The 24,747-nt window shown below is 35.8% G+C and overlaps 1 protein-coding gene across 1 annotated transcript in view; it reads left to right on the plus strand.

The window, feature by feature from the left end:
* Positions 1–14,805: 14,805 nt before the first annotated feature.
* LOC6042643 (retinal homeobox protein Rax) overlaps positions 14,806–24,747 on the plus strand; it is a 40,558-nt gene continuing 30,616 nt past the window's right edge. Inside the window, exon 1 of the mRNA XM_038265454.1 lies at positions 14,806–15,507. Within this exon, the coding sequence (XP_038121382.1) occupies positions 15,135–15,507 (373 nt within the window). The 5' untranslated portion in view covers positions 14,806–15,134. The remainder of the gene's footprint in view (positions 15,508–24,747) is intronic.

Here is a 24,747-nt window from a genome sequence, read left to right on the forward strand (position 1 = left end):
CCCCTCGTCTTCCGATCCAATGGATACGAGTAATTTGTAGTATGGACAGTAACCAGGGTACATCACAAAAGATAGCCTTCTCAGGTGGTCGCAGTGAACTTAACCCAATGCCCATTGGGCAACAAAAAAAAAATCGTGAATTAAGTTCACGAATGTGACAACCACGAAGGAATTTATTCATGAGTATGGTGCATTTGCACCATAAACGTGAATATATTCCTTCGTGGTTCTCGCATTCGTGAATTTAATTCACGATTTCGAGAATTGGCTTTATTCAGTGTAAAAGTTAAATAATTACAAAAAAAATACAATTTGGCTGCTGTCCATACAAAAATGGTATGTAAATATTCAAACAGCTGTAACTTTTGAGTGAATTTTCTGATCTATTTGGTGTCTTCGGCAAAGTTGTAGGTATTGTTGAGAAAAAAATAGGTACACGGAAAAAAATTGCAGATTTTTTTATCAACTTTTTATTCACTAAAACTCAATTTCCCAAAATACTACCATTTTAAAAGGGCCAAACATTGAATATTACGCCCATTTAAAATGCTAGTCTTGATTTAAAAAATTTCAAAATATTTTTTTCAAAGAGATCGGAAAATTTCATGAATTTTTCATGTATTAACATTGAAAATCAGACCATTAGTTGTTGGGATATAGTCATTAGAAAATGGTGGGTTGTTTTGATGAGATTAGGAAAATTTCAATTTTCGTGTTTCTTTTTCTTAAAGCGGCTCTATATCAGCAACCCTAGGTCCAACCTTCAATGTCTCTTAGACAATTTTATAGCAAATTTTCTGAACTTTAAAAAAAAAATATTTTTAGAAATGGTCACTCATGGTCACTATTTTTAAAAATTGAAAAAACTGCAAATATTTCGCTAAAATCAAACTTTCGGTGGCTATATCATGAAAACAAAGCCCTTTATCAAAAAATCTGTAGAGTACTTATCGATTGCAAATTCAATTTTGCATTAAAAAATAATGTCAAACTTGTTTTTGCATAAAACTTCGATTTTTTCCAAAAATCACTATTTTTTCAAAAAAATCATAACTCGGCGGCAGATTTTTTGACCACGTTTCTCTATGGCTCAAAAGTTGCGGATTTTTGTCCCCTAAAACATATCATAAAATCTCGAAAATCAAAAAATACGTATTTTGGGAAATTGAGTTTTAGTGAAAAAAAAGTTGATAAAAAAAATCTGCAAAAAAAAAAAAAATCCGTGTACCTATTTTTTTCTCAAAAGTCCTCAACAATACCTACAACTTTGCCGAAGACATCAGAAAATTCACTCAAAAGTTACAGCTGTTTGAATATTTACGTACCATTTTTGTATGGACAGCAACCAAAATTGTATGGAGACTTGTATGGATGAACCAATCACACAAAATAGCTTATTTGGTCATAGGGAAGACCCCCACAAAGTAAGAGCCAAATCAAAAAATGTCCTCAGCATGAGAATATCGATTTTAAATAGTACGATTTCGCTAGAAATTTAGGAGCTCATTCCCAATTTCATGTTCGAAAACAAATTCATTTATTATACGTTTTTCTTGTGAATCAGTATGCATCTGATAAGACACTTTTTTTAAAGTTAATTACAACTCTTTTTCGCAAATCAAATAATTTTGAATTTCAGTTTCAGCTTCAGTTATAAAGTTTAAAATATTTCTGGAAATAAACAAAAAAAATCTCGTTCATTCTAACGACATTCTAAATGTTTGAAAATTATTCAGGAATTGAGCTTTTATCTTAGACAAAATTAAACAAAATAGGCTGACTGGAATAATATGCGATATGGCAAATTTCTACACTGATTTTATTAGGGATGTGTGACAAAAGATCGAATGGCAGAAAATCAAAAAGATAAATAGTCGAATGCCAAATGGTCGGAAGGACAAAAGGTCGAAAGTTAAAAATGGTTGAAAGTGTTCAAAAATTCGAATGGATAGTTTTTTTTGTATATTTTCGGGAAATTATCGTTTTTATAGCAAACATGAGCAGTTGTTAAAATATTTTGAAATAGAAATGGTCTGAATAGTTTTTGAGAACATTTCAAATAAAACTTTTATGCTGCACAAAATGGTGTCAATAACTCAATTTCAGCGAAATTCACGTGTGTCAAGAAAGCTTAAGCGTTACTATGACAGAACTTTGGTGAAATATTATGTTTACCATTCCGTCGTGAAAATACTTACTTTTCTTTTCCTTGAACGACGAAATAGCCTAATTTTCTGTACCAAAAATAACGGAATCGAATAGCAACACTTTTCAAAATAAATGGTGAAAAGTTCTACTTTTTAGCACTGAAATGGGTGCTGAAAAGTTGAACTTTTTAGCACTTGTTTCGAAAAGTAACACTTTTCAACATTTTGCCTTCCTCACTGAGGTAAGGCTATAATCCTGCTCTAAAAATGAACTTTGTATAATAACGTCGTAGACCCACCTTCATGTATACATATCGACTCAGAATCGAAAACTGAACAAATGTCTGTGTGTGTGTATGTGTGTGTGTATGTGTGTGTGTATGTGTGTGTGTATGTATGTATGTGACCAAAATTCTCACTGAGTTTTCTCAGCACTGGCTGAACCGATTTTGATCGAACCAGTTGCATTCGACTTGGTTTAGAGTCCCATACATCGCTATTGAATTGTTTGAAGTTTCGATAAGTAGTTCAAAAGTTATGTATAAAAATGTGTTTTCACAAATACCCGGATCTCAATTATATGCATGTAAACGATGTCCGGATCCATCATCCGACCCATCGTTGGTTTGGTAATTGAAAGACCTTTCCAATGATTCCAAGACATTGAAGATCTGGCAACCCTGTCTCGAGTTATGACCACTTAAGTGATATTTATGTACTTTTTTGAAGCCGGATTTCACTTAAATGTATGTAAACTATGTCCGGATCCATCATCCGACCCATCGTTGGTTAGGTAATTGAAAGGCCTTTCCAATGAGTCCAAGACATTGAAGATCTGGCAACCCTGTCTCGAGCTATGACCACTTAAGTGATATTTATGTACTTTTTTGAAGCCGGATCTCACTTAAATGTATGTAAACTATGTCCGGATCCATCATCCGACCCATCGATGGTTAGGTAATTGAAAGACCTTTCCAATGAGTCCAAGACATTGAAGATCTGGCAACCCTGTCTCGAGTTATGACCACTTAAGTGATATTTATGTACTTTTTTTGAAGCCGGATTTCACTTAAATGTATGTAAACTATGTCCAGATCCATCATCTGACCCATCGTTGGTTAGGTAATTGAAAGGCCTTTCCAATGAGTCCAAGACATTGAAGATCTGGCTACCCTGTCTCGAGTTATGACCACTTAAGTGATATTTATGTACTTTTTTGAAGCCGGATCTCACTTAAATGTATGTAAACTATGTCCGGATCCATCATCCGACCCATCGTTGGTTTGGTAATTGAAAGACCTTTCCAATGATTCCAAGACATTGAAGATCTGGCAACCCTGTCTCGAGTTATGACCACTTAAGTGATATTTATGTACTTTTTTGAAGCCGGATTTCACTTAAATGTATGTAAACTATATCTGGATCCATCATCCGACCCATCGTTGGTTAGGTAATTGAAAGGCCTTTCCAATGAGTTCAAGACATTGAAGATCTGGCAACCCTGTCTCGTATTATGACCACTTCAGTGATATTTATGTACTTTTTTGAAGCCGGATCTCACTTAAATGTATGTAAACTATGTCCGGATCCATCATCCAACCCATCGTTGGTTAGGTAATTGAAAGGACTTTGCAATGAGTCCAAAGCATTGAAGAACTGACAACCCTGTATCGAGTTATTACCACATAAGTTATACACTGTGTTTTTTTTTCTTGATCTAAAAAAATGATGAAACCACTCATAAACCCATTTTTGGTAAAAAATGAGGAAGGCATCAACCACATAGGTGGATTAAGTTAGTTTTTTTGATTCAAACGATTTATTGACAAAATACAAGAAAATTTGACTTAAAATTTCTCTCAATGGGTGTTTTTCGGAATTGCAAAAAATGTTGTATGAAACTCGTTGCAAAACATTATTTTTTCAGCACTCTTCGTATTTATCCAACTCGGTGAACCTCGTTGGATAAATGTATGACTCGTGCTGAAAAAATCCTCTTTTTGCAACTTATTGCATAAACTACTATTTTGTAATTCCATATTGAAACTTTTCCTGTCATTCTCAAATATAACAGAATGGAAAATGAATACAGTTCAATACCAATGCTGAAAAGTTCTACTCTTCAGCACTGAAATGGGTGTTGAAAAGTTCAGAAAGTCACTTTTTTCAATATATGTTGGTCCTAACGTGAAGACTTCCATCATTGTCATGATTTTTCGTTCTAAGATATAAATTTTGCGTCGCTTTCAATATTTTGACAAAATTCCTTCAACAAGTTGTTTAGAATAGTGCCCTACACATGCTGATTCCTTTTGGTAACGATTATCCCATTCCTTGTAAAGTTATGGAATTCGTCATTAATCAATGATTGTCAACTAGGACTTCAATGATTGTACCACAAAATTATATAAATTTTGAAATACAATTGCTTTAGATAAAAAAATCCTTTAGTGGCTTTAAGAAGGCAACAACCGGCACATGCTGATTCATTTTGGTGCAGAAATTCGCTAAATTGAATTTAATACAGAATATTTTATAGTGATGATCAATTTTCTTCGAAAATGATCAACGGCTTCACCTTCGGTAAAATTACTTAACACATGGATGTTTGAAATAAAATTACACTCAGAAAGCATTTTTCGGAATTGCAAAAGTTTGTAAGCAACTCGTTGCAAAACTTGATTTTTTCAGCACTCGTCGTATTTACTTAGTAAACGACTCGTGCTGAAAAAGTTTTTTTTTGTTTCTTGTTGCAAAACCATTTCTTTTCATTGTTAATATGGAATTTTACTTCCAATTTTTTAAAAAGCCGTTTCAAATATTTTTCAAAGTTTATGTCGTGGCCTGTTATGTTTTTTTACCTATTTTATTACTTTTTTTTCCATTTTTTACAATTAAATCTTCTATCTTTAGATATAATTAGTTTTGGCACTAGAATTTTTGGAAACTTTTTAAAAAAATGGGGAGTTAAACACTTGATATACAATTTGCACTGGCATTGGCTTATGAGACTTTTGTGAGAATTGTCCGAACTAGCAATTCCAGGGGAAGATTTTTGAATGTTTTGAAAATTGTTGACTCGCTTTCAAATTTTACATAAAAACCTTAAAAAAAATCTGATTGAAATAACTTGGTTTACATGAGCCTGGGATGACACATCTACAAAGTTTCATTGATATCACAAAAGTCGGGTACAATCGGTTCTCTATTTGGCATGGTACATATTTCTCATTGGTAGAAAATATTTGTAAGACCCTTAGTTAGTCTGTTCCGCTATTCACTTACTTATATATTTGATTTAGAAGAAATGGCAACCTTTAGTTTTTTTCGAGCAATTTAATTTCTGTGAATCTTGTTTTATTTTCTATTTAAACAGAAATAGTTATCATGCAAATGTATTAAAAATGTTGAAAAATAACTCGCAGGGAAATATCCATCTTTTAGGAAAACGCCACTTTGTAAAGGGCACTCCATGTTGTTTTGGCTGCTTTAACTCGTTTTTAAAGTGCACCCTTGCCTGTTCCTTTTTTTTGGGACCCAACAACCGTCGTTAACCGGCAAATTTTCCACTTCGGAAGGATCGTTTCGTTTTCTACAGCGCGTGTATTTTTCCAGCTCCACCACCACAACCAGCAAGGATGAGGAGATTCCACCGAGCGTTCAATAAAGCATCGTTTAACCGTTCAACGGGCGCTGCTCTGCAGGATGTGTGTGTGTGTGTGTGTGCTCAGTTGAGGGATGAGTGCAAGGATTGGATATTGCCTCAGCCTGGCGTATAAACCCATCAGAGAGTTGTGTGTATGTGTGCTTTCTCCCCCCTTTTTGCGAGTCAAGTCAGAGCAGAGCAGACCAAAAAAAGGATGCTTGTTTTTCATGTTTGGGATGTATCAGCTTTTATTAGTGTTTATCCAAAATGAGAAAAACGTTTTTGCCTTTTATATTTATTGGAAATACATTTAAATGCTTTTATGAAAAATATAACTTTTAGCATCGGCAGCGAATGTGAGATGAGGCAAACTCTGCAGCAGCAGCAGCAGCATCATCATCCATTGAAGAGATGAGGGAAGATTTTGTTCGTTTTGGTGGAACGTTGAGGGGCAACCAATATGCGCTGTTTTGCTGGTTGCCTGCCTGCCAGGCGTAAACGAGAAAATGAAGAAGGACGGCGACGACGACTCGTGAAAGCAATATCAAACAACAACGATGTTGATGCTGCGAGCTGGTGATGGAGTCTGTTGATGTTGGGTGGGGTTGGGGGGTGGGAGAAAGGTAGAACACGTACATTAAGCTTTTTATGCCATCTCGCTCGCAGATAAAAGGAATCATGTTTTTTTAATTAAGATCGTTTACGATTTTTTTCTGCTGCTTTGCGTTATGATCCTGGAAAACGTTTTAGTAACTGTCCGTAAAACGGTTTTCGACAAATTGGCTAATGTATCCCGCATAAAATATACATCGTTGTTGACGTTCCGTCAACCCGTTTCATTATGCTTCGAGACTTATCAAAATTAAAGGTATGGTGTAACTGGTGTATGTTGAGTAGGTTTAATGAGCTTGAAAACCTGTGATGTTTGAGGATGAAAGGTTAATAATTTGGGAAGTTTGGAAAAAGTTATCTCAAATTCATCATTCGATTTCTTTGAGCTGGTAATTGCCAATTCGAAGGTTTCTAACTTAAGGTGCTCACTAAGAATATGAATGTCAAAAATGGTATAAGATTTTATACAACAAAGGATTGTCAACCTTTGATTTTTCAATTTCTGGTGTATAGTTTGGCGTGCCTGTGTTTGCTCAACTCACAAACCAAAACAGAGTCGAAAAGTATTACTTTTTGAAACAAGTGCTGAAAATTTGAACTTGAGTGATGTATTGAACATTTTAGCACTGTTATATTTGGTGGTGATAAGTGAGACTTTTCGTCAGTTTAGAATGTCAGGAAAAGTAACTACATTTAAACAGAATGGCATAAATGATTTTTTTTAGATTTTCATCAATTTTTCAAGATCAAATGATATTATGAAATGGTCAAAACATGTTAAGGCCATTGCAAATTATATTTTATGTTTTTAATACAATTTGTCTACACTCCACAGACAACACAGAAAAAAATGTAAATGTAGATTAATTGCGTACAGGAAACATACTGTAAAAAAGCACACGTTCTAGACATAAAATATTCACTGTAAAACAAATTTATGATAATTTATAAACTTCACATATTATGAACAATCAAAGCTAATTTAGCATGGCAACTTTGTATTAAACAATATCTGTAAAAACAATAGTCCTAATTATGATATGCACGACATGCTTTCGTCATTTTCGTCATTTTTGTCATTTTCGTCATTTTTGTCATTTTTGTCATTTCGGTCATTTCGGTTATTTCATCATTTTCGTAATTTTCGTTATTTGCGTAATTTTCGTAATTTTCGTAATTTTCGTAATTTTCGTAATTTTCGTAATTTTCGTAATTTTCGTAATTTTCGTAATTCTCGTAATTTTCGTAATTTTCGTAATTTTCGTAATTTTCGTAATTTTCGTAATTTTCGTAATTTTCATAATTTTCATAATTTTCATAATTTTCGTAATTTTCGTAATTTTCGTAATTTTCGTAACTTTCGTAATTTTCATAATATTCGTAATTTTCGTAATTTTCGTAATTTTCGTAATTTTCGTAATTTTCGTAATTTTCGTAATTTTCGTAATTTTCGTAATTTTCGTAATTTTCATAATTTTCGTAATTTTCATAATTTTCGCAATTTCGTAATTTTCGCAATTTCGCAATTCGCAATTTTCGTAATTTTCGCAATTTTCGTAATTTTCGCAATTTTCAATTTCGCAATTTCGAAATTTTCGCAATTTTCGTTATTTCGTTATTTTCGCAATTCTTCGCAATTTTCGTAATTTTCGTAATTTTCGTAATTTTCGTAATTTCGTAATTTTCGCAATTTTCGCAATTCGCACCTTCAATTTTCGTAATTTTCGTAATTTTCGTAATTTTCGTAATTTTCGTAATTTTCGTAATTTTCGTAATTTTCGTAATTTTCGTAATTTTCGTAATTTTCGTAATTTTTGTAATTTTTGTAATTTTCACAATTTTCGTCATTTTTGTCATTTTTGTCATTTTTGTCATTTTTGTCATTTTTGTCATTTTTGTCATTTTTGTCATTTTTGTCATTTTTGTCATTTTTGTCATTTTTGTCATTTTTGTCATTTTTGTCATTTTTGTCATTTTTGTCATTTTTGTCATTTTTGTCATTTTTGTCATTTTTGTCATTTTTGTCATTTTTGTCATTTTTGTCATTTTTGTCATTTTGTCATTTTTGTCATTTTTGTCATTTTTGTCATTTTTGTCATTTTTGTCATTTTTGTCATTTTTGTCATTTTTGTCATTTTTGTCATTTTTGTCATTTTTGTCATTTTTGTCATTTTTGTCATTTTTGTCATTTTGTCATTTTTGTCATTTTTGTCATTTTTGTCATTTTTGTCATTTTTGTCATTTTTGTCATTTTTGTCATTTTTGTCATTTTGTCTTTTTGTCATTTTTGTCATTTTTGTCATTTTTGTCATTTTGTCATTTTTGTCATTTTTGTCATTTTTGTCATTTTTGTCATTTTTGTCATTTTTGTCATTTTTGTCATTTTTGTCATTTTTGTCATTTTTGTCATTTTTGTCATTTTTGTCATTTTTGTCATTTTTGTCATTTTTGTCATTTTTGTCATTTTTGTCATTTTTGTCATTTTTGTCATTTTTGTCATTTTTGTCATTTTTGTCATTTTTGTCATTTTTGTCATTTTTGTCATTTTTGTCATTTTTGTCATTTTTGTCATTTTTGTCATTTTTGTCATTTTTGTCATTTTTGTCATTTTTGTCATTTTTGTCATTTTTGTCATTTTTGTCATTTTTGTCATTTTTGTCATTTTTGTCATTTTCGTCACTTTCGGTCTTTTTTGTAATTTGGAAAATTTTGGTAATTTCTATCATTTTAGTATTATTTGTAACTTTGATAATTTCGGTTATTTTGGTCATTTTTGTCATTTCGGTTATTTCGGTAAACCACGTGGACATTTTTTGGAAATCTGTTGCCAGCAAAAAATCTTGTTGTGTGTTTTAATTTAAGAATTAATGTTGAAAGCGCGTGGGAAATTAAAATGATTTAAAATAACTGATTTGAAATAAGAAACAGAGAGAGTGTTGTGTCCTCGATTTATATACTAAATTTTTGTTTGCAACATCAATAATTTTAAAACATTGTTTTTGTAATTGTTATAAAAATTTATGTAAAAAAAAGTTTAACAGTTCAAAAACCTTTCATTCTATACTTAAGTTTAAAAAATAAATTGATATCTTAAGATCCATAAGAATCCACATTCTTAACAGTCTGGACCCGAAGCCTATTTTTTCTGTTACATTCTTATTGGAATTCCATATAAACTGTAACGGGGATTGCAGGCACCGGGTCCTGACTATTAATTCAAGTCATAGCTAATTTTTAAAATTCTTAATAACAAAACTATGAAAAAAGATTCTCGTGCTTGAACTGTGTTGAATGTTTCAAAAACTGGAATTCTTCGATCTGTTGGAAAAGAGAACTCGTGAAAACCAACTAATCGCCAACCAAATATTTTTTATGTGATGTTTTTTTTAAATTTTCTTTATTGTGACACATAACAAATGATTTTGATTTCAGTTGAAGCCAAATAGGGGAACTATACCCTTTTTCAGCCTATTTCTATTATCGGCCTATCAGCACTTTGATCACGAATTACAGCTTTCATAATGTGTTTTTGATTGTTCCAAAGTAATAAATAGCTCAATTAAAAGTGAGCAAGCAACTCTCCATTGTTGATTTATCTGAAAATGTTGATTTAATAGCGGAAAACGGCAAAAGTGATGACAATTGGTCGAACGGCTTAGAGTGATTAAAATGGGCATATTTCCCCTACTAACAACTTTGTAAAAAGATTGATTGCTGTAGTTGAGCCAGCTTTATATCAGCTTTTAATCTTTCATAAATTAAAAACCATAAACTTTTCAACTTTCAGTTTATCTTGAATAACTTTGTGAATGAAGATGTAAAGTTTTTTTTATTTAAAATTATTTTGAATCATGTTTTTTTAATATAACTCTATTTATAATATTCGATCAAGTGTAGTAATTTTTAAATTATCGATTCGTAAAATAACTTTAAAAAACTGCTTTCTTTTTAAAAATCCTGGTTGTTTATTTCCCTTGCCGTCAGCAACATACTTCTTCTAAAAGCACTCCCACACTGGTTTACGTGCCCTTTTGCTAACATTTAAAAGGTGGCCACCAATTTGGCAGCGACGAGGACAAACTTTTACACACATGTACTTTAGAAATAAAAAGCAAAAGCACACACACACACGTACACAGAAACGTTCACTAGTCCCGAACTTTTTTTCCCTTTGATGTGACGACTCCACTGACGGTTGGAAGATTTTCCTCTTTTTTTTCGTCAGAGCTGCCTCTCTGCTCTTCTGCAAATAAAACTTTTGATGGTTTTGTTTTATGTTTGGTAATTGATTCAACTTTTTTTTCGTGTCTGTTTCTCCCACGTTCCCATATGTGAAGACGAGTAGCTACTCGATGCTTTCTGCACGTTGGTTTCACAGATTAACTTCTTTTCCCATTTTTTTCTTCTCTACATGTCCCGATCTAAAATTAAATTTGGTTTAGTACATTAGGCCAAAGCTGAAACCATTACTTTACGTCTAATGTAATGTTGCTTGCTTTCTCAGAACATTTTCCCGTTGGTCCCAGCAAAAGATTAAAGGACTCACGTGAAAGGCCACAAAAAATATAAAAAAGTGGTTCACCCATTCCCATCAAAAAACATAATTACACGTTACCGGAAAAGGAGGTTTGACCCCGCTTGTAAATGGAGTGCCGCTAAAAAAACGCGTGTGCCTGCGACGCCGTGCCAAAACGCCTATCTTTTTAATAGAAAGCTTATTTTCACCGCAGGACGCTCGAATCGTGCCGTTGATTCTTTACCAATTGGCGGCATAAATTAAACCGCTATTGTACTGACTAGCAAGTGGTTGCACCGTAAATATTGTGACACAAACTGGGTGTGTAACACGTGTCGCCACTTTGAAGTCACCTCCCACCAGAAAAAATATTGTGTCGCGTGTGAACGCAAAACTCGGAAAGAGGCGTTTTATTTCGATCTGTGCCCAATTATCGCACAATTCAACTTAAATTGACGCAGTGCAATAGCTGTGTTTTCTTTAAAAATAAAAATCAACCTTTTGTGCATCATTTGGAAGACAACGTCATCGGGGGTTACATTTGGCTTTGGGGGTGAGATTGTGTCCTTTAATAATGCTGAAATTTGTATGACCCAATCTCACCCCCAGACCCAATGTCACCCCTGATGAAGGTATTTGAAAAACCTCTTAAGCTGGCAACACATCGAGACTTAAAAGTAGAGCGTCCAATTTCCCGGGAATTCCCGGAATTTCCCGTAAAAAAATATTTCCCGGAATTCAAACGGAAGCCTACATTTTCTTAATTTTTTGGATCCAATTTTTGAAAAATGGTCTAGAAAAAATGAAGAAGCTCAACTCCTATCAAGATTAATTTCTGATAATATTAGTTTCTAAAGCAACTGGAAATAGACCTTGCTTAATGAAAATATTCTTTTACAATCCAGGTAAACTTTTTAAAGAATAATTGGATATAGTATAAAAAATATTTAAACCCTGTACCGTCAAAGCAAAACTGAGATTGTTTACGTTTTTGTTTACCATGATCAAATTAGATGAAAATTGAATTGCTTTCATTGAATATTTCAAATTGGTTTTTGCAAGAATTCAATTCGTTCAAAAAATTTCAATTTAAAGTAAAAGTTTTATGGAGCACTGTTGCAACAATGGGTGTTAGAAGGTTTAATATGAAAAAAAAATCGAAGAGTTTTAGTGGGATGATGACAATTTATCGTATAATTTGAATCATGTTTCCGTTCTATGAAAAACCGTTCAACAGAAGTCAATTATAAACCTGATAACCAAGTGTTAAAAACCATTAAAAAATCATTGAAAAACTACTTTGTGTTGTTTAAGAGTTGCCAGAAAACTGCAAAAATTGTTTAAAAACTTGCTCCAAATATTTGAAAAAATTGAGTTGTTAGATTTTTAAGGAAAAACTGAAAAGTTTAACCATTTTGTTCAAGAGCTGAAACCAGTATTACTTGGTTTAAAAAAGTTATTTGTTTTGAAAAAAAAAAAAAATTTTGAATGATTTTATTCGTGTGTCAAACCATAATAATTAAGTCTAGAGTTAAAATTTTCTAAAATTAACTATGGCTATGCAAAAAGTAAGAAAGGCCGCAACCATATACAGGGGGATGGTGTAAAGTTATTTGAGATGAGATGATATAAAAATAAAAACGTTGTAGCCAAACATTGCCCTTTCCGCATCTTCAACCGGATTTCCTGTGAAACGATCGTCATTTATTGTATTATTTTAAATTCGTTTTTTTTTTTTTTTTTCTTTTTGCCAAACCACCCACCGTCATCGTCGGTCAGCCATATTCTTAAATTCCACCTTTGTTGAGGTAGACTGCGGCTCGGGCCAGCTGGGACAGCCAGCAGCGCTCGACTATCCGGATCATTAGAAACATCATCATCAACATTCATCACGCGACACTGGCTGGCTGGCCAGAACTGAATGTGACCGCCAGACTGTAATAGAAACGACCGCAGAACCGGACAGGACCTTCGGCGAGGAAGAAAAAGTGTCGTCGGCAAACGAAACGACGAAGGATAAAGCCTTTAAATCAATTATCATTCCTATCTCGGTTCTCTGGGAGCGAGGAGAAGGGAGTTTTGTGAAAAGGGCGGGAAAAGTGTGATAGACACAACAGAATGTGCGACATGACGCTTTCCCGGCTGTGTTTTTATATGAATATGTATTGTATTACCTCCGGGCGTTCGAAACGAGCAGCTGAAAATTTCTGCGGAACCCAGAAAACTCATTTCAAAAGTTGGCTTACACTCAAAACAATCTACCCACCACCATCAAGCCCCCACTCCACGTGACACCACGAGTCGGTGCGATTTGCATACCGTGGTGATAATATAAAATCAATTAAATCGAGCTCAAACCCATTTCGGGAAATTAATCGACATCGGATATGAAATTTGTTTCATGGTTGAACAGCTTTGTCGAACCCGACCATCCATCCTCTTCTCGTGTGGGGTGCCAGACCGTAGCATATTGAGAGTTGATGACGGGATCTCCAGTCTGTATCCATTCAACGTTTCTTCCTCATGCTCTGGAAAAAGCACGCGAAATGCTTCATTCGCCGTGAGGAAGTTTTTTTTTTCAATCTATTTTTCCATCTCCCACGAGACGAAGCACGCGTAGACAGCGAGCGAGGACTATCGGGATAACAAAACAAATATATTATTTTCCAAATTAGACTAGAGCAATATAACCGAGAACGCCACGGGCAAGAATAAACCACCATTTTGTTACGGTTCGGTATGCTCATCGTTTCATTGTGTCTCCCCCCGACGTGAGTGAGGAGATGTGCTCCAAGCACTCACTCACAAAAACACACACCCACACATTGAGCATCACCCTGGCAACCCAATTCATACATTAGCTTGAAATGATTGGTCAATTTTTTACTCCAGGACACTTCTCCTCAGGAGACTTCAGCCTGTCTCTTTCTTCAAACAGCACACCACTACATGCCACGTGGCGCATGCTCCGTACGGCGCGCCAAACATCCTTTCCCTTCTCGGCCTACTTGTGCAACGAGGACAACAGGAGAGTCCTTGCCAGGCACGCACACATCGTCAACCCCGGTCTCGATCCTGCCTACTGTGGTCTCGCTTGCTCCTTGCTCTCTTGGCGCACGCAAACATACACACACACCAGCGAACAACATCAGCACAGTAGGCCGCCATCGAGTTTAAAGAGCGGATAGGATAAACATATCCTTTTCCAGGTCCCACAGCATCCCTACTCTCTGGGCCACGGCATGTCGCCGCCGACATCAGATGATATTAATTTTGTTACTTGCCAGCGTTTCATTTTCAGTCCGATCGACTCTGCCCAACGTGCTGTACGACGACGAGAACCCGGGTTGCTCGCCGCCGCGCGGAATTTACTCGCTCGAGAAAACTGGTCCAACTTTACACTCGATAGGATCCTTGCTGCTCCCCGAAGTGTGGTCCCGATTCCAACGGATACCCCCCCACTCACACACACCCGAAAAGGGGCGACGGGAGACGGGAGACGAAAAGTTTGAGACGACGAGGTGGTCTTGATAAAAATATACGTAACTAAATTGAAGTGATACTATTATCTACTTGAGATTTCCATAAATTAATTCGATATGTCTCAGATGATTACGATCAGCCGGAGTATCAGTGGCGAACCCCGATAACCTTGACGTTGAAAGGGAAAATTTTACAAACGTGACTCGGAAGTAGTGAAATTTCGTTACTGGTTTTCGTTCAGGATTATTTACAAAGTGAAATCGTGAAACAATCTAGTGAATCAGTGCCCGATCCCAGCATGGATTAACACAGAGTGACACACAAGGATTTAAAGAAAACTCCCGGCATACTACAGTAGAACCAACTGCCGACGGAGCACCCCCTTTGAGACGCCCCGAGACCCCACACCGGTCCCAAGCTGTATCTACCGTCGGATTGTTGCGTTCCGGTGAACAGGGAGCATTCATCGACGGCAGCCCACTACAACGCTCTCGGCTCCAAGTTGGATTTCAAAACCGGCTGTCCCGATTCCGGCCCTTCCGGTATTGGTGGCGGCGCTGTCAGTGCTGCGAGCAGTGCAGCCTCCTCGGGCCAACTGTCGGCCAGTCCGGACTCGCAACAGTTCAACATCTTCCCGGCCATCTTCAGCCGCCAGCTGAACTTTACCGGAAGCACGTGTGGCGGCACAGGTGGTGGCGTCGGCGCTACTTCCTCCAATCAAAACAAACTCATGGACGACCTGCGGCCAAACCTCGTCGGTGGCCTGCTCGGCCTGCAGCAAGGCCTACTCGATGACCACACGCTCGGCCACGGAAACCTCCAGCACAACGCCCAGGATACCAAGTTTATGTCACTCCAGGACAACCGGCTCATGGGGATCGGTCCCCACGAAAACCGCCTGCTTGGATTATCCCAGGAAAACCGAACCCCCGTCGGCCAACCCAACCTCGACAAACCGATCCAGCGGAAGTGCAGCAGTACGCCCGAGGATTTCAGCTCCCTGTACGGTGGATTAGCGGGGACACCCATTAGTGACCATCACCATCATCACACGCCTGCCCATACGCCTCCGAACCGGCTGTCGGACAATACGTCGCTAACAGGTGAGACAGAAAACCGAAAAACCAGCCGACGGATTACGGCCAATTGTTTTGACACCCCCCGTCGGCAGCAATAAGTGGTCGCACGCGCCCGGGATTAAGTGTCATTTTCCGACGAGGTCAATGAATGGGTTTTGGGCTGCCCTTGCGGGAAGGTGTTCCGGGATCGTAGAGCTAATCCTCCAACAAAACGAGATTAACTCAATGTGCGAGTTGGTCATTTGACGGAAGAGATAATGAAGTGTGTCATTCAAAGGATGAAATTTGCTTTGTGATCTTTGTGAAGCGAGGGTGTTGCAAAAAAATTTGCTGGAGTTTCATAGAAAAACTAGTTCACAAAAAACAGAAAACTCAAGAGAGATAGTTAAATATTTTACCATTGTAAACAGTCAAATCATTGCTTTGTGAACATTTCAATTGAATCGGAGAAGCTTTAGCATTCTGTAGAAAAAATACGATTATCATCAGTGACATTTGATCTAGAACAGCAATTCTCAACCTTCTTCTAGGCCGGTACCCCCTGCCATGTAAATCAAGTAGGCCCGGTACCCCCGTTGAGAATCGCTGATCTAGAATACATATTTTTATGCAAATATTCATCATTTTGTTCTACATAAATTATAAATCGGAAACTTTTCCTTTATAAGGGATTATAAAACCGGCCGATGGTCTGACCTGTAATCAAAGAACAAAAATTAAATTTTCAAAAAGAGCAAATACTTAAAAGTTTAAAATCAACCGAAATATTAAAAAGGCCTAAATCTGTGTTTTCAAACAGTATCAATTGTTGGGATTGAATAGTTGAATGAATCACAATTTAAAATTTAACATTTGCTAAAATTAAAAAAAATAATAATGTTAAATACAGAGCGGATATTGATATGTTTTGAAAAATGGCAGAGGTTTTAGAGATTAAATTAAAATAAAGTTTTTTTTATCAAGTATTAAAATAATTTGCGGAACATCGGAAATGGATGGATTTATGGTTAGGGGCCAACATTACTTATAAAGTTAAAATATGGAATGTTTATGATGCGATATTTCATATATTTTCTAGCTCTGAAAAAAAAAACAAATCTAAATAGATACATAGTAGGAAAATTGATGAAATTTATATTCCGCTGATTTACAAAACATATAGTGTGATATCTGCAGCTTCTGCACGGATCCTTTGGAAGAACGAAGCTCTTTTTTGTGAGCCGTGTTAGGTTGCTCATTTCAGTAAACCGATTCTTTTGAACGGCTTGCTCTTTTTTGCCCACCTTTATTGAAACCAGCGATGGAAGAATCTTCATCAAAGAAAATCTGTTGACGCTTATCAAGAGAAAAAATCGGAAGAAACCATGGCTCTCCTCTCGCGAACGAAAGATCGGTAAAAAGAAACTCGAAGAACCATCATATATATTATTCGACGCTACACCGATTTTACTACTACACTTGCAGGTGTAATGTCACACGTCGAAAAAAGCCTTGTCAGTTTTTGTAGGTGACCAATGTATGTAAACAAAGCGAAAGCTATTCACTTAAGTAATGCTAGCAATGAGATTTACAAAAAATCTTTAACTGAATGATTTTTAAAAAAAGTTTTTTTGCCTGTTTCGCCTCCTCTCTTATTCGCGGGTGAAGAAAGTTCGAAATATCAAAAGTTTCATCCCTGTTTGAAATATAATAAAAAATAGAAAAACACTTAGAAAAAGTGGATGGATAGAAATTTTATTAGCGAATCCGTGTAAATAATTTTCAATGGCAAATTTTCCTTTTAATTTGATTTTTTTAAATAAATTATTACAAATTTAAAGCTTTTGAAAAAATCAAGAATTCATACAAAATCTGTTTCCCAAACTTTCCTTCTAATCAAAATAGTTTTTAAATCTACTAAACCACTAACCATCTAACGCCCATAGTTGCACCAGAACACCATTACATTTTTACTTCATGTTGATTCTTTCGAAAACTATTCAATGAGTGCATAATTGGCAAAGGGAGCGCGTGGTCGTAAAAAATATGCGGAATGAAAAGTGATTTCTTTTGTGATTTTCAAAGCCCTTCCTATATCATCGTTGATCGGAAGGCACGGCGTCGGGTGGATTGTGTTTAAATTTTTCGAATAAGGTTTATTTTTTTTTGCGGTGAAAAAGCCAATTCTATATAATGAACGAAAGACGCACTGACAATTTGGATCGTTGAGTTAATAGTGGAGCAAAATAACTGTGTGTGAGTGATTTTGTGTGTTGACCAGAAAGACCTTCCCATAGCATCGTTGCTCGGAAGGCACGCCGACGGGTCTGTTATGAAAGTCCTTCCCATAGCGTCGTAGCTCGGGAGGCATCGAAAAGCCAATACCTTATCCCACTAACCCAAAAAAAAAAAAATTAATCACGTGATGCTTGAAGGAGATGCTGTGGATTCAACGGTCTCAAGCGATATCAACAAGTATATAGCGAAAAACTGTGTGCTTGATGAGTCTGCAACTTCAACTATCGGACTAACATTCCTCCCTTTCGTTGAACTGCAGGCTTCTTGGGAGGGCGCCGGTATTGACTAATAAAGTCGGGGTCTTCAGGGGTTAAACAGTGAACGGATGGTCGGCTCCCACTGATCATTTTTGATTCATTGTTTAACTTCAGCTGATCTGTCAATAACGGAGTAGCAGCTCATTGGCAGTCAACCATGCTCATGCTCATGCTCATGCTCATTCTTTCGAAAACTATTCAATGAATTGCACTTAATTCGTTTTGCACAGTGTTACATAGTATGTTTACTGCATCCAACACAAATTTATTCCTATTTGGTCAAGTCAGTAATGCGTAAAAATCTCGATCCTGCAATAGACGATCTGTGTTCGAAAGTTTAAAAAAATGCAAAAAGTCAAAAAGTACTCTTGTTGATTAAAAATACAATATACATACAATATATTATACACGTCATACAGTGAAGTTTAAATAGATTACAACTAATTGCACGGAATTAAAGTTTCATAAATGTTTTTCTCAGCTACTTTTTTACTTTTTTTTATTTTGGAGCTGCTGCTGTTATGGTCCATAAGTGTGTAATTTGACGGATTTTGAACGTGAAATTTTGTTTTGAAAACCTTACAGCAAAATATATAAAAAATTATATTGTGATTCGAAAATATCCCTGAAAACTATTTTTTAAAATAATGATTATTTACAATAAGTGAATGATCTACCAGCATTTCCTAAGAATTACTTAGTTTTCTTATAAACAGAATCACAATCAAAACATTTGGCACGAGCCACCTTTCATGTAACACAAAGTTAAAAGCCGTCACCCGTGACAGCCCTCACGGAACCCTCAGTACCACTCAATTAGTGCGACTTTTTATTATGCTCTCTTCTTACACGTTCATTACAATACGATTGAACCGCACAAGCTGTAACGAAAATGTCAATAAAGCTCTCAATGAGACACCTCCTGGCAGTTTATGTGCGAAGGTCCCTTTTCATTTGAGGGCACCAACAACAAAACAGGAAACATCCCTCCTGAGGCTGCAGAGAGGGTGAGCCCGGATTGAGTCCATCAACTAATAGGGATGAGATTATAGAGCAATCAGAAGGTGTCGACATACTTGCTGGCTTGGTTTTGCACTTTGCTATTATTTTCCCCCTCTAGACAATAATGAGCCCTTGCCAGTTGTTACTTCTGTTCACACTCACTATCCGAAGTTTGCTCACTGCTCGGCCATATGGTTGGTGTAGAATTATCTGTTGTGGACACGGCTTTCTGACTGTGAATGGAAAGGCCTTAACATGAGGAATCCTGTTTCAGTTGTCTTGTATCGTGTGGTGGAATTTTTGTGATTTAATACGTTTTTATCTTAAAGAAACTTTTAAATTTCAAAAAAATAGAAAAAAAATTTAAAACAAATTTGATAGCAATTTAAATTATGTTATTGAAAAATAGATGCATCGTTTTCGCGTTTCCTTCATAAATTACACAACTCCACATTTTAAAAGTTGATGCAAGTGAACAGTTCATTTTTTTCAAGGCATTAGGCCGATGCAAATATTTTTAAAAGTTTTTGTCCCTCGGCTCTGGCCGGAGTCGAGGGGGCAAAAATAAAAAAAATATATAATTAAAATAACATGCCATAGTTTCAACATGTGCATGGAAAAAGTTTTTTTAAATGTATTTTACACTAGTTCTGAATCAGTTGTTTTGCAATAAAAGTTTTCAAAAAATGTAAAATTTGACGAAAACAAAAATTTTAGCGAAAAAAAAACTGTAGCGTTAGCAGACATCGAAAATTTTCGAAAATTCATTTTTTTTAAATCAACCCAAACATGCTAAAAATGATTCTAAACGCTGGGTAATTCATTTTAAAATTGATTTTAACTAATTGCACTTAAATTTTTATAAAAATACTGAAGTTTTTTGAAAAAATATTTTTTTTCCCTGATTTTTCGGGCCAACTTTGAAGGGGGGGGGACAAAAGCTTTAAATAAAATTTGTACCAGCCTTATAGATTTGAGCTCCCTAAACACGCTCCAAACGACAAAAATGACTATTAGTGAAATTCCAACGAAAGAAAAATGTTGTAAATTATGGGTACAAATCTCGGTTTTCAACTAGCCACAGTGACCTCCGACACTAATTTTGGTTTTTCTTCCAATTGAAACAAAATTTCATTTATTTTTAGTTTAGAGCACTTGAAGGACGTTGCAGATGAAAAATCTCAAGCCATTTTTAAATTGGTTCTTCGTAAGTAGGTCGAATACCGATGCAAAAAGGGCTTTGTTTACCAATGGTTCTTACGTCATTTTGAAAACTAATCCGAGAAATGATATAATTTCGTGCCAAGCCAGGCACCACGATGGTTTCATTCTGAGAAAAAGTAATTTAATGGATGCACTTGGTTATTTAGAATAGCATTTAAACCCGAAATTTACAACTTTCTCTTTCGCTGGAAATTCACTAAAATTAAATTTTGTCGATTTGAGCATAAGCAGGGAGCCCAAATCTATCATACCTTAACGAAACTGAACCGTTAACTATCATCAACTTGAAAAATGTCGATTTCTGTATTAAGAAAATCTTAAGCTAAAAATTAAAATAGTCTGTCTTTTTTTCATTTCAAGATCAAATTAGGCATAGTCGATTCTGGAAAAAAAAATCGATGCTTTATTGCAAAAACTGTTATCCAATTTGGCTTTCATCTGGCATGGATACTTATTTTTGTTTAAGGAAAGGAAAAGTTTTTTTTTTTTTATTATCGTTTTATAACTGCACTGTTAAAAAAAGTGAGCAACTCTCTACGCAAACCGGAAATTGATTTCATTTGTATTTTTTTATTTGCCTAATCTCTTTCTTGGAAAGTAATTTTCTGATTAACTTTTTGTCTTCGGCAAAGTTGTATTTATGTAGGCCTATGACAAACCTTATGTCAAATTTAAACTCATTTTACATTTTACGATAGCGTTTGCTGAAATTCTTAAATTTACTTAAATACATATTTTAAACATTGTAGTTTTATGCTTATCCTTATTTTGTACTTAACTGAAAAAAATCCTTATAATTTACTCATTCAAGTCCAGTTCTAAATACCACTGATCATAACCACCCCGCCCATAATCATCAAGTTCTGACTCGCGAGACAAGACATATCCAAGCTAAACCACTCATCACCGGCAATCCGATAAGCATCTGCAAGCAAAAACTGCCGGAGGGGATAGAAAGGAGGGAACTGCCTCTCATGTTGATTACACTGTAATTGTTTTTAAAGTGTAGTATTACAATCAACTGCGACAAATCTACCATCTGTTTACTTTGGGTGAACTTCCCCCTACTTCAACTGAGTGAGGACTTTTTTTTGCCGTCGAGAGGGTGCGACTAGTTGGTAAAGGCGCCGGAAACAAGTGTTCTGTTGGCTTTTTGGCACAGTCACGGACAAAGATGAAACTTGAAACGTTTTGTGCCAAAAATTCGTCACTTTTGTTGAGGTGCTGTCTATTTTAAGCCATCCCGCACCCGCACAGCATCCCAATTAGAGTGCGCGCCTGAAAGAGTGACACACCTTTTCCGCATGCAAATGGTATAATTTCATGATGGAAATGAATAAATTATATTGCAATGTCTGTTACGTGTATTTATATACATATATACACGGCTAACGATAGAATTGCGAACTTTGTGCTTCAACGCTTGGCGCAGGAAAATGCTTGTCATATTTTTCGTCCCTGGCTCCCGGTCCTCCCGGGGTTCGTGTCCACGCGGTTCCGGGGAATCCAGGAACCAGGATAATCATGTACCGCGATCGCACCACCTCACACAATTATCATACAGTGAAAAAAGTGTTGTTAAAAATTCAAACATGTAAATTTACATGGATTTGTGTGTAATTTCACATTTCCAGATGCTCTGATGTAAAATTACATCAAAATGATGTAATATCACACTGTTTAATACAGTTTAACCTTGAAAAATCACAATTTTTCTACTGTGCCCCAAACCATAGCAGTTGATGATGCTGATGCTGATGATGATGATGATTGACATCCGGAACCGGTAATGGCGCCCGGTTGCGCCACACGACACGTTGTCAGTTGATGGTCCGTCAACCAAGTGCCCAAAACGAAATCACATAATGATGACAGATATGCACATAATCGCTGCAGACGAAAGCACCGGGCGGCCGGATTATTTATGTAAAATAGCAGTAATTTTATGCTGCGCGCATGAATAATTTAGCAGCACCTATTTAAATTAGCTCAAATGTCACACTTTAAGTCGTCATCCCTCTCTATAGCTTGATGGTTCAGGTCTGGAAACAAGAAAACGGACGGGACCGTTGAGTTTAGATCCAGGGTCCAGGAAAATTCCTTTTCATAATTTTCAAAAGGTGGGTGGGCGTGCGATAATGCTATGCAAAAGGTGGCGGAGAAAGTGCTTGATGCTCGATAAAATGGGTGGATAATTTCGGTCTATATTTGCACCTTCTAGGACGACGACTTTCACTCTTTTTGCAACCACCTCCGCCATCAAAAGTGCTAGTGTCGCAGACCAATCGGAGGTGTACCCGGAGAGTCAGCTGATTAACATAATTGGGAAAAATAAATAATTTATTAATAAACAAGCACACCGTTGGTCGGTCGGTTGGTTGGTTGGTTTTGGCCTCTCGATTCCAAATTCCATCGCTCTGGACCAAAAGTGGCGCAAAAGGACGAAGAAGTAATTAATTACGTTAATGATGCCCACGTTTATCTTTAATTATCCTATTTACATAATTAATAGTGCGCATTAACATTGCGTGGAAAGTGGTTCCAAAGTGGGCGGAGGAGGGTGGGGGCGTGAGAAAGGTGGCTTTCTGTTCTGGTTTTGTAATGCAGTTACTGGGCGTGCGGTTACACCGCAAAAACGCGCAGCACACTTCCGTCACGTGCTAAAGCGTGAAAGAGAAACAGGTTTTGGGTTGAACTTTTCAGTTGCAAAACAAAATTTTGTTTCTTGATGTGATGAATTGTTATGAAATGTTGAACTTTTATATAAATCTGTTTAAACATTTGTCCTTGGATTAATCATTTCAAATTTATTCACAAACAAACTTAACTAAACTTTAAATAAACTAAACTGAAAAGTTTGCAACTATTCAACAGTTGGGTCCTAAAATCAAGTTCAGATTGCGGATTTTACAAAACAATAAAGCTTATTTTTCTGAGCCCAATGAAACATGACACGAACACGAACGGTTAAATTTTTTAAAATAAATTAAAAAATAAATGTTTTGCAATCATTCTTGAAAGAAAAATATCTTGCTTGCCTGCTTGTTCTAGGAACCAGGACCACAGTTGATTTTTTTTTTTCTTAGAAAAAAGTAATCAGAAAATGTTCTCTGGCGTGCCATTTATGACTGTATGCTAAAATCAACAAGTCCTACGCTGTCCCTGATCGCATAAATGTCCCAAATGCATTTTCATCGATTTCGAGTTATTGATGCAGTTTGCTGCAAAATTGTGTGCTCTTTCGAAAGAGCCTATAACATCCAGTACTTTGTTCTAGAAATCAGTAGGAAATCCAGTTTTTTCGCGAAAACTTAACACGTAGCGTTATGTATGGGACAAACTTCAAATGCGTTTTTCTCAGCTTGCTGTTTTTGCATATGGGACATTTATGCGTACATGGGCAGTACGACCCAATAATATATATTATTAAAAAAAAAGTTTTAAAATATTTGTTTTAATCATTTTTAGAATTGCCGGGTTTTAAGCCAAACCGGAAATTCCAATCATTTGATAGTGTGTGTGAACTCCGTTAAACTAAAAAGTGACCCCGTTCGCTTGACAACAGTTGATGTAAAACCATCGGGGTTTTAGTGTATTTACTAAAAAAATGTCCAAAACTTAGAATCAAGGATTGCGGGTGATTGCAGGGAATTGAATTTCTTTCAAGAACCTCAAGCATCGAGAAATTTTGGAAAATCCTGCATCACCGTTTTTCCCAACTCATTTTTGCGCTTTTTCCCATGCAAATTTCAACGCCTGCCCTAACCCCTAAACCCTAACTGATTTGGCTCAAAATTGACACATTTACTTATTTTAGCCTAAAGTATCGAGCCAGTGGGTGTTCCTGATGTCCATTATTATTTTTAGCAGTGTTGAACTAATTTTAAAACCCTATGTCAGTAATACAAATTTGTCGGCATTCACAGTGCCACAGTTTCAATATTTAAGCTTTGCTTTCAGCAGACACATAATTATAATATTTTTTTTATTCATTTCATCAGCTATTGAATTACCCACAACGACAAATTGGAAGGGAAAATAATTTTTTTTTTCTCTAATTCAATTAAATTTTAAACTCTGCATAATCATGGATAATTATGTGGACAAAACAACACTAGAAAGGATCTTTTGCGCCACAATCAATATTTGAGCTATTACCACTTTGCGACACTGTTTCTCGTCAGCATGTGGGTAAAAATAGCTTTGTTCTAGAATGTTGTGTGAAATTGACTCATTCTCGTTGTGACGTTGAATTTTTAGTCATACTATTTTTACAACCAATTGTGCAATTAGGGAGACTTTATTCCTGCATTTTTACAGTCACTGGAATCAGCCTCAAGCTCAATTAATTGGTTTGGTATTTCATACCTGGTTTCCTTTAGTATAGTTGTAGCTGCACAGAAAAAAAAAATCATGGTAATATTACATCTGGGAAGGGGTACATCTTTTATGTCAGAAAAAAAGGTGTAATTTTACCTCTGGAAATGTGTAATTTTACCACTTT

The sequence above is a fragment of the Culex quinquefasciatus genome, chromosome 3 (assembly GCF_015732765.1).
Source record: "Culex quinquefasciatus strain JHB chromosome 3, VPISU_Cqui_1.0_pri_paternal, whole genome shotgun sequence".
NCBI lineage: Eukaryota > Metazoa > Arthropoda > Insecta > Diptera > Culicidae > Culex > Culex quinquefasciatus.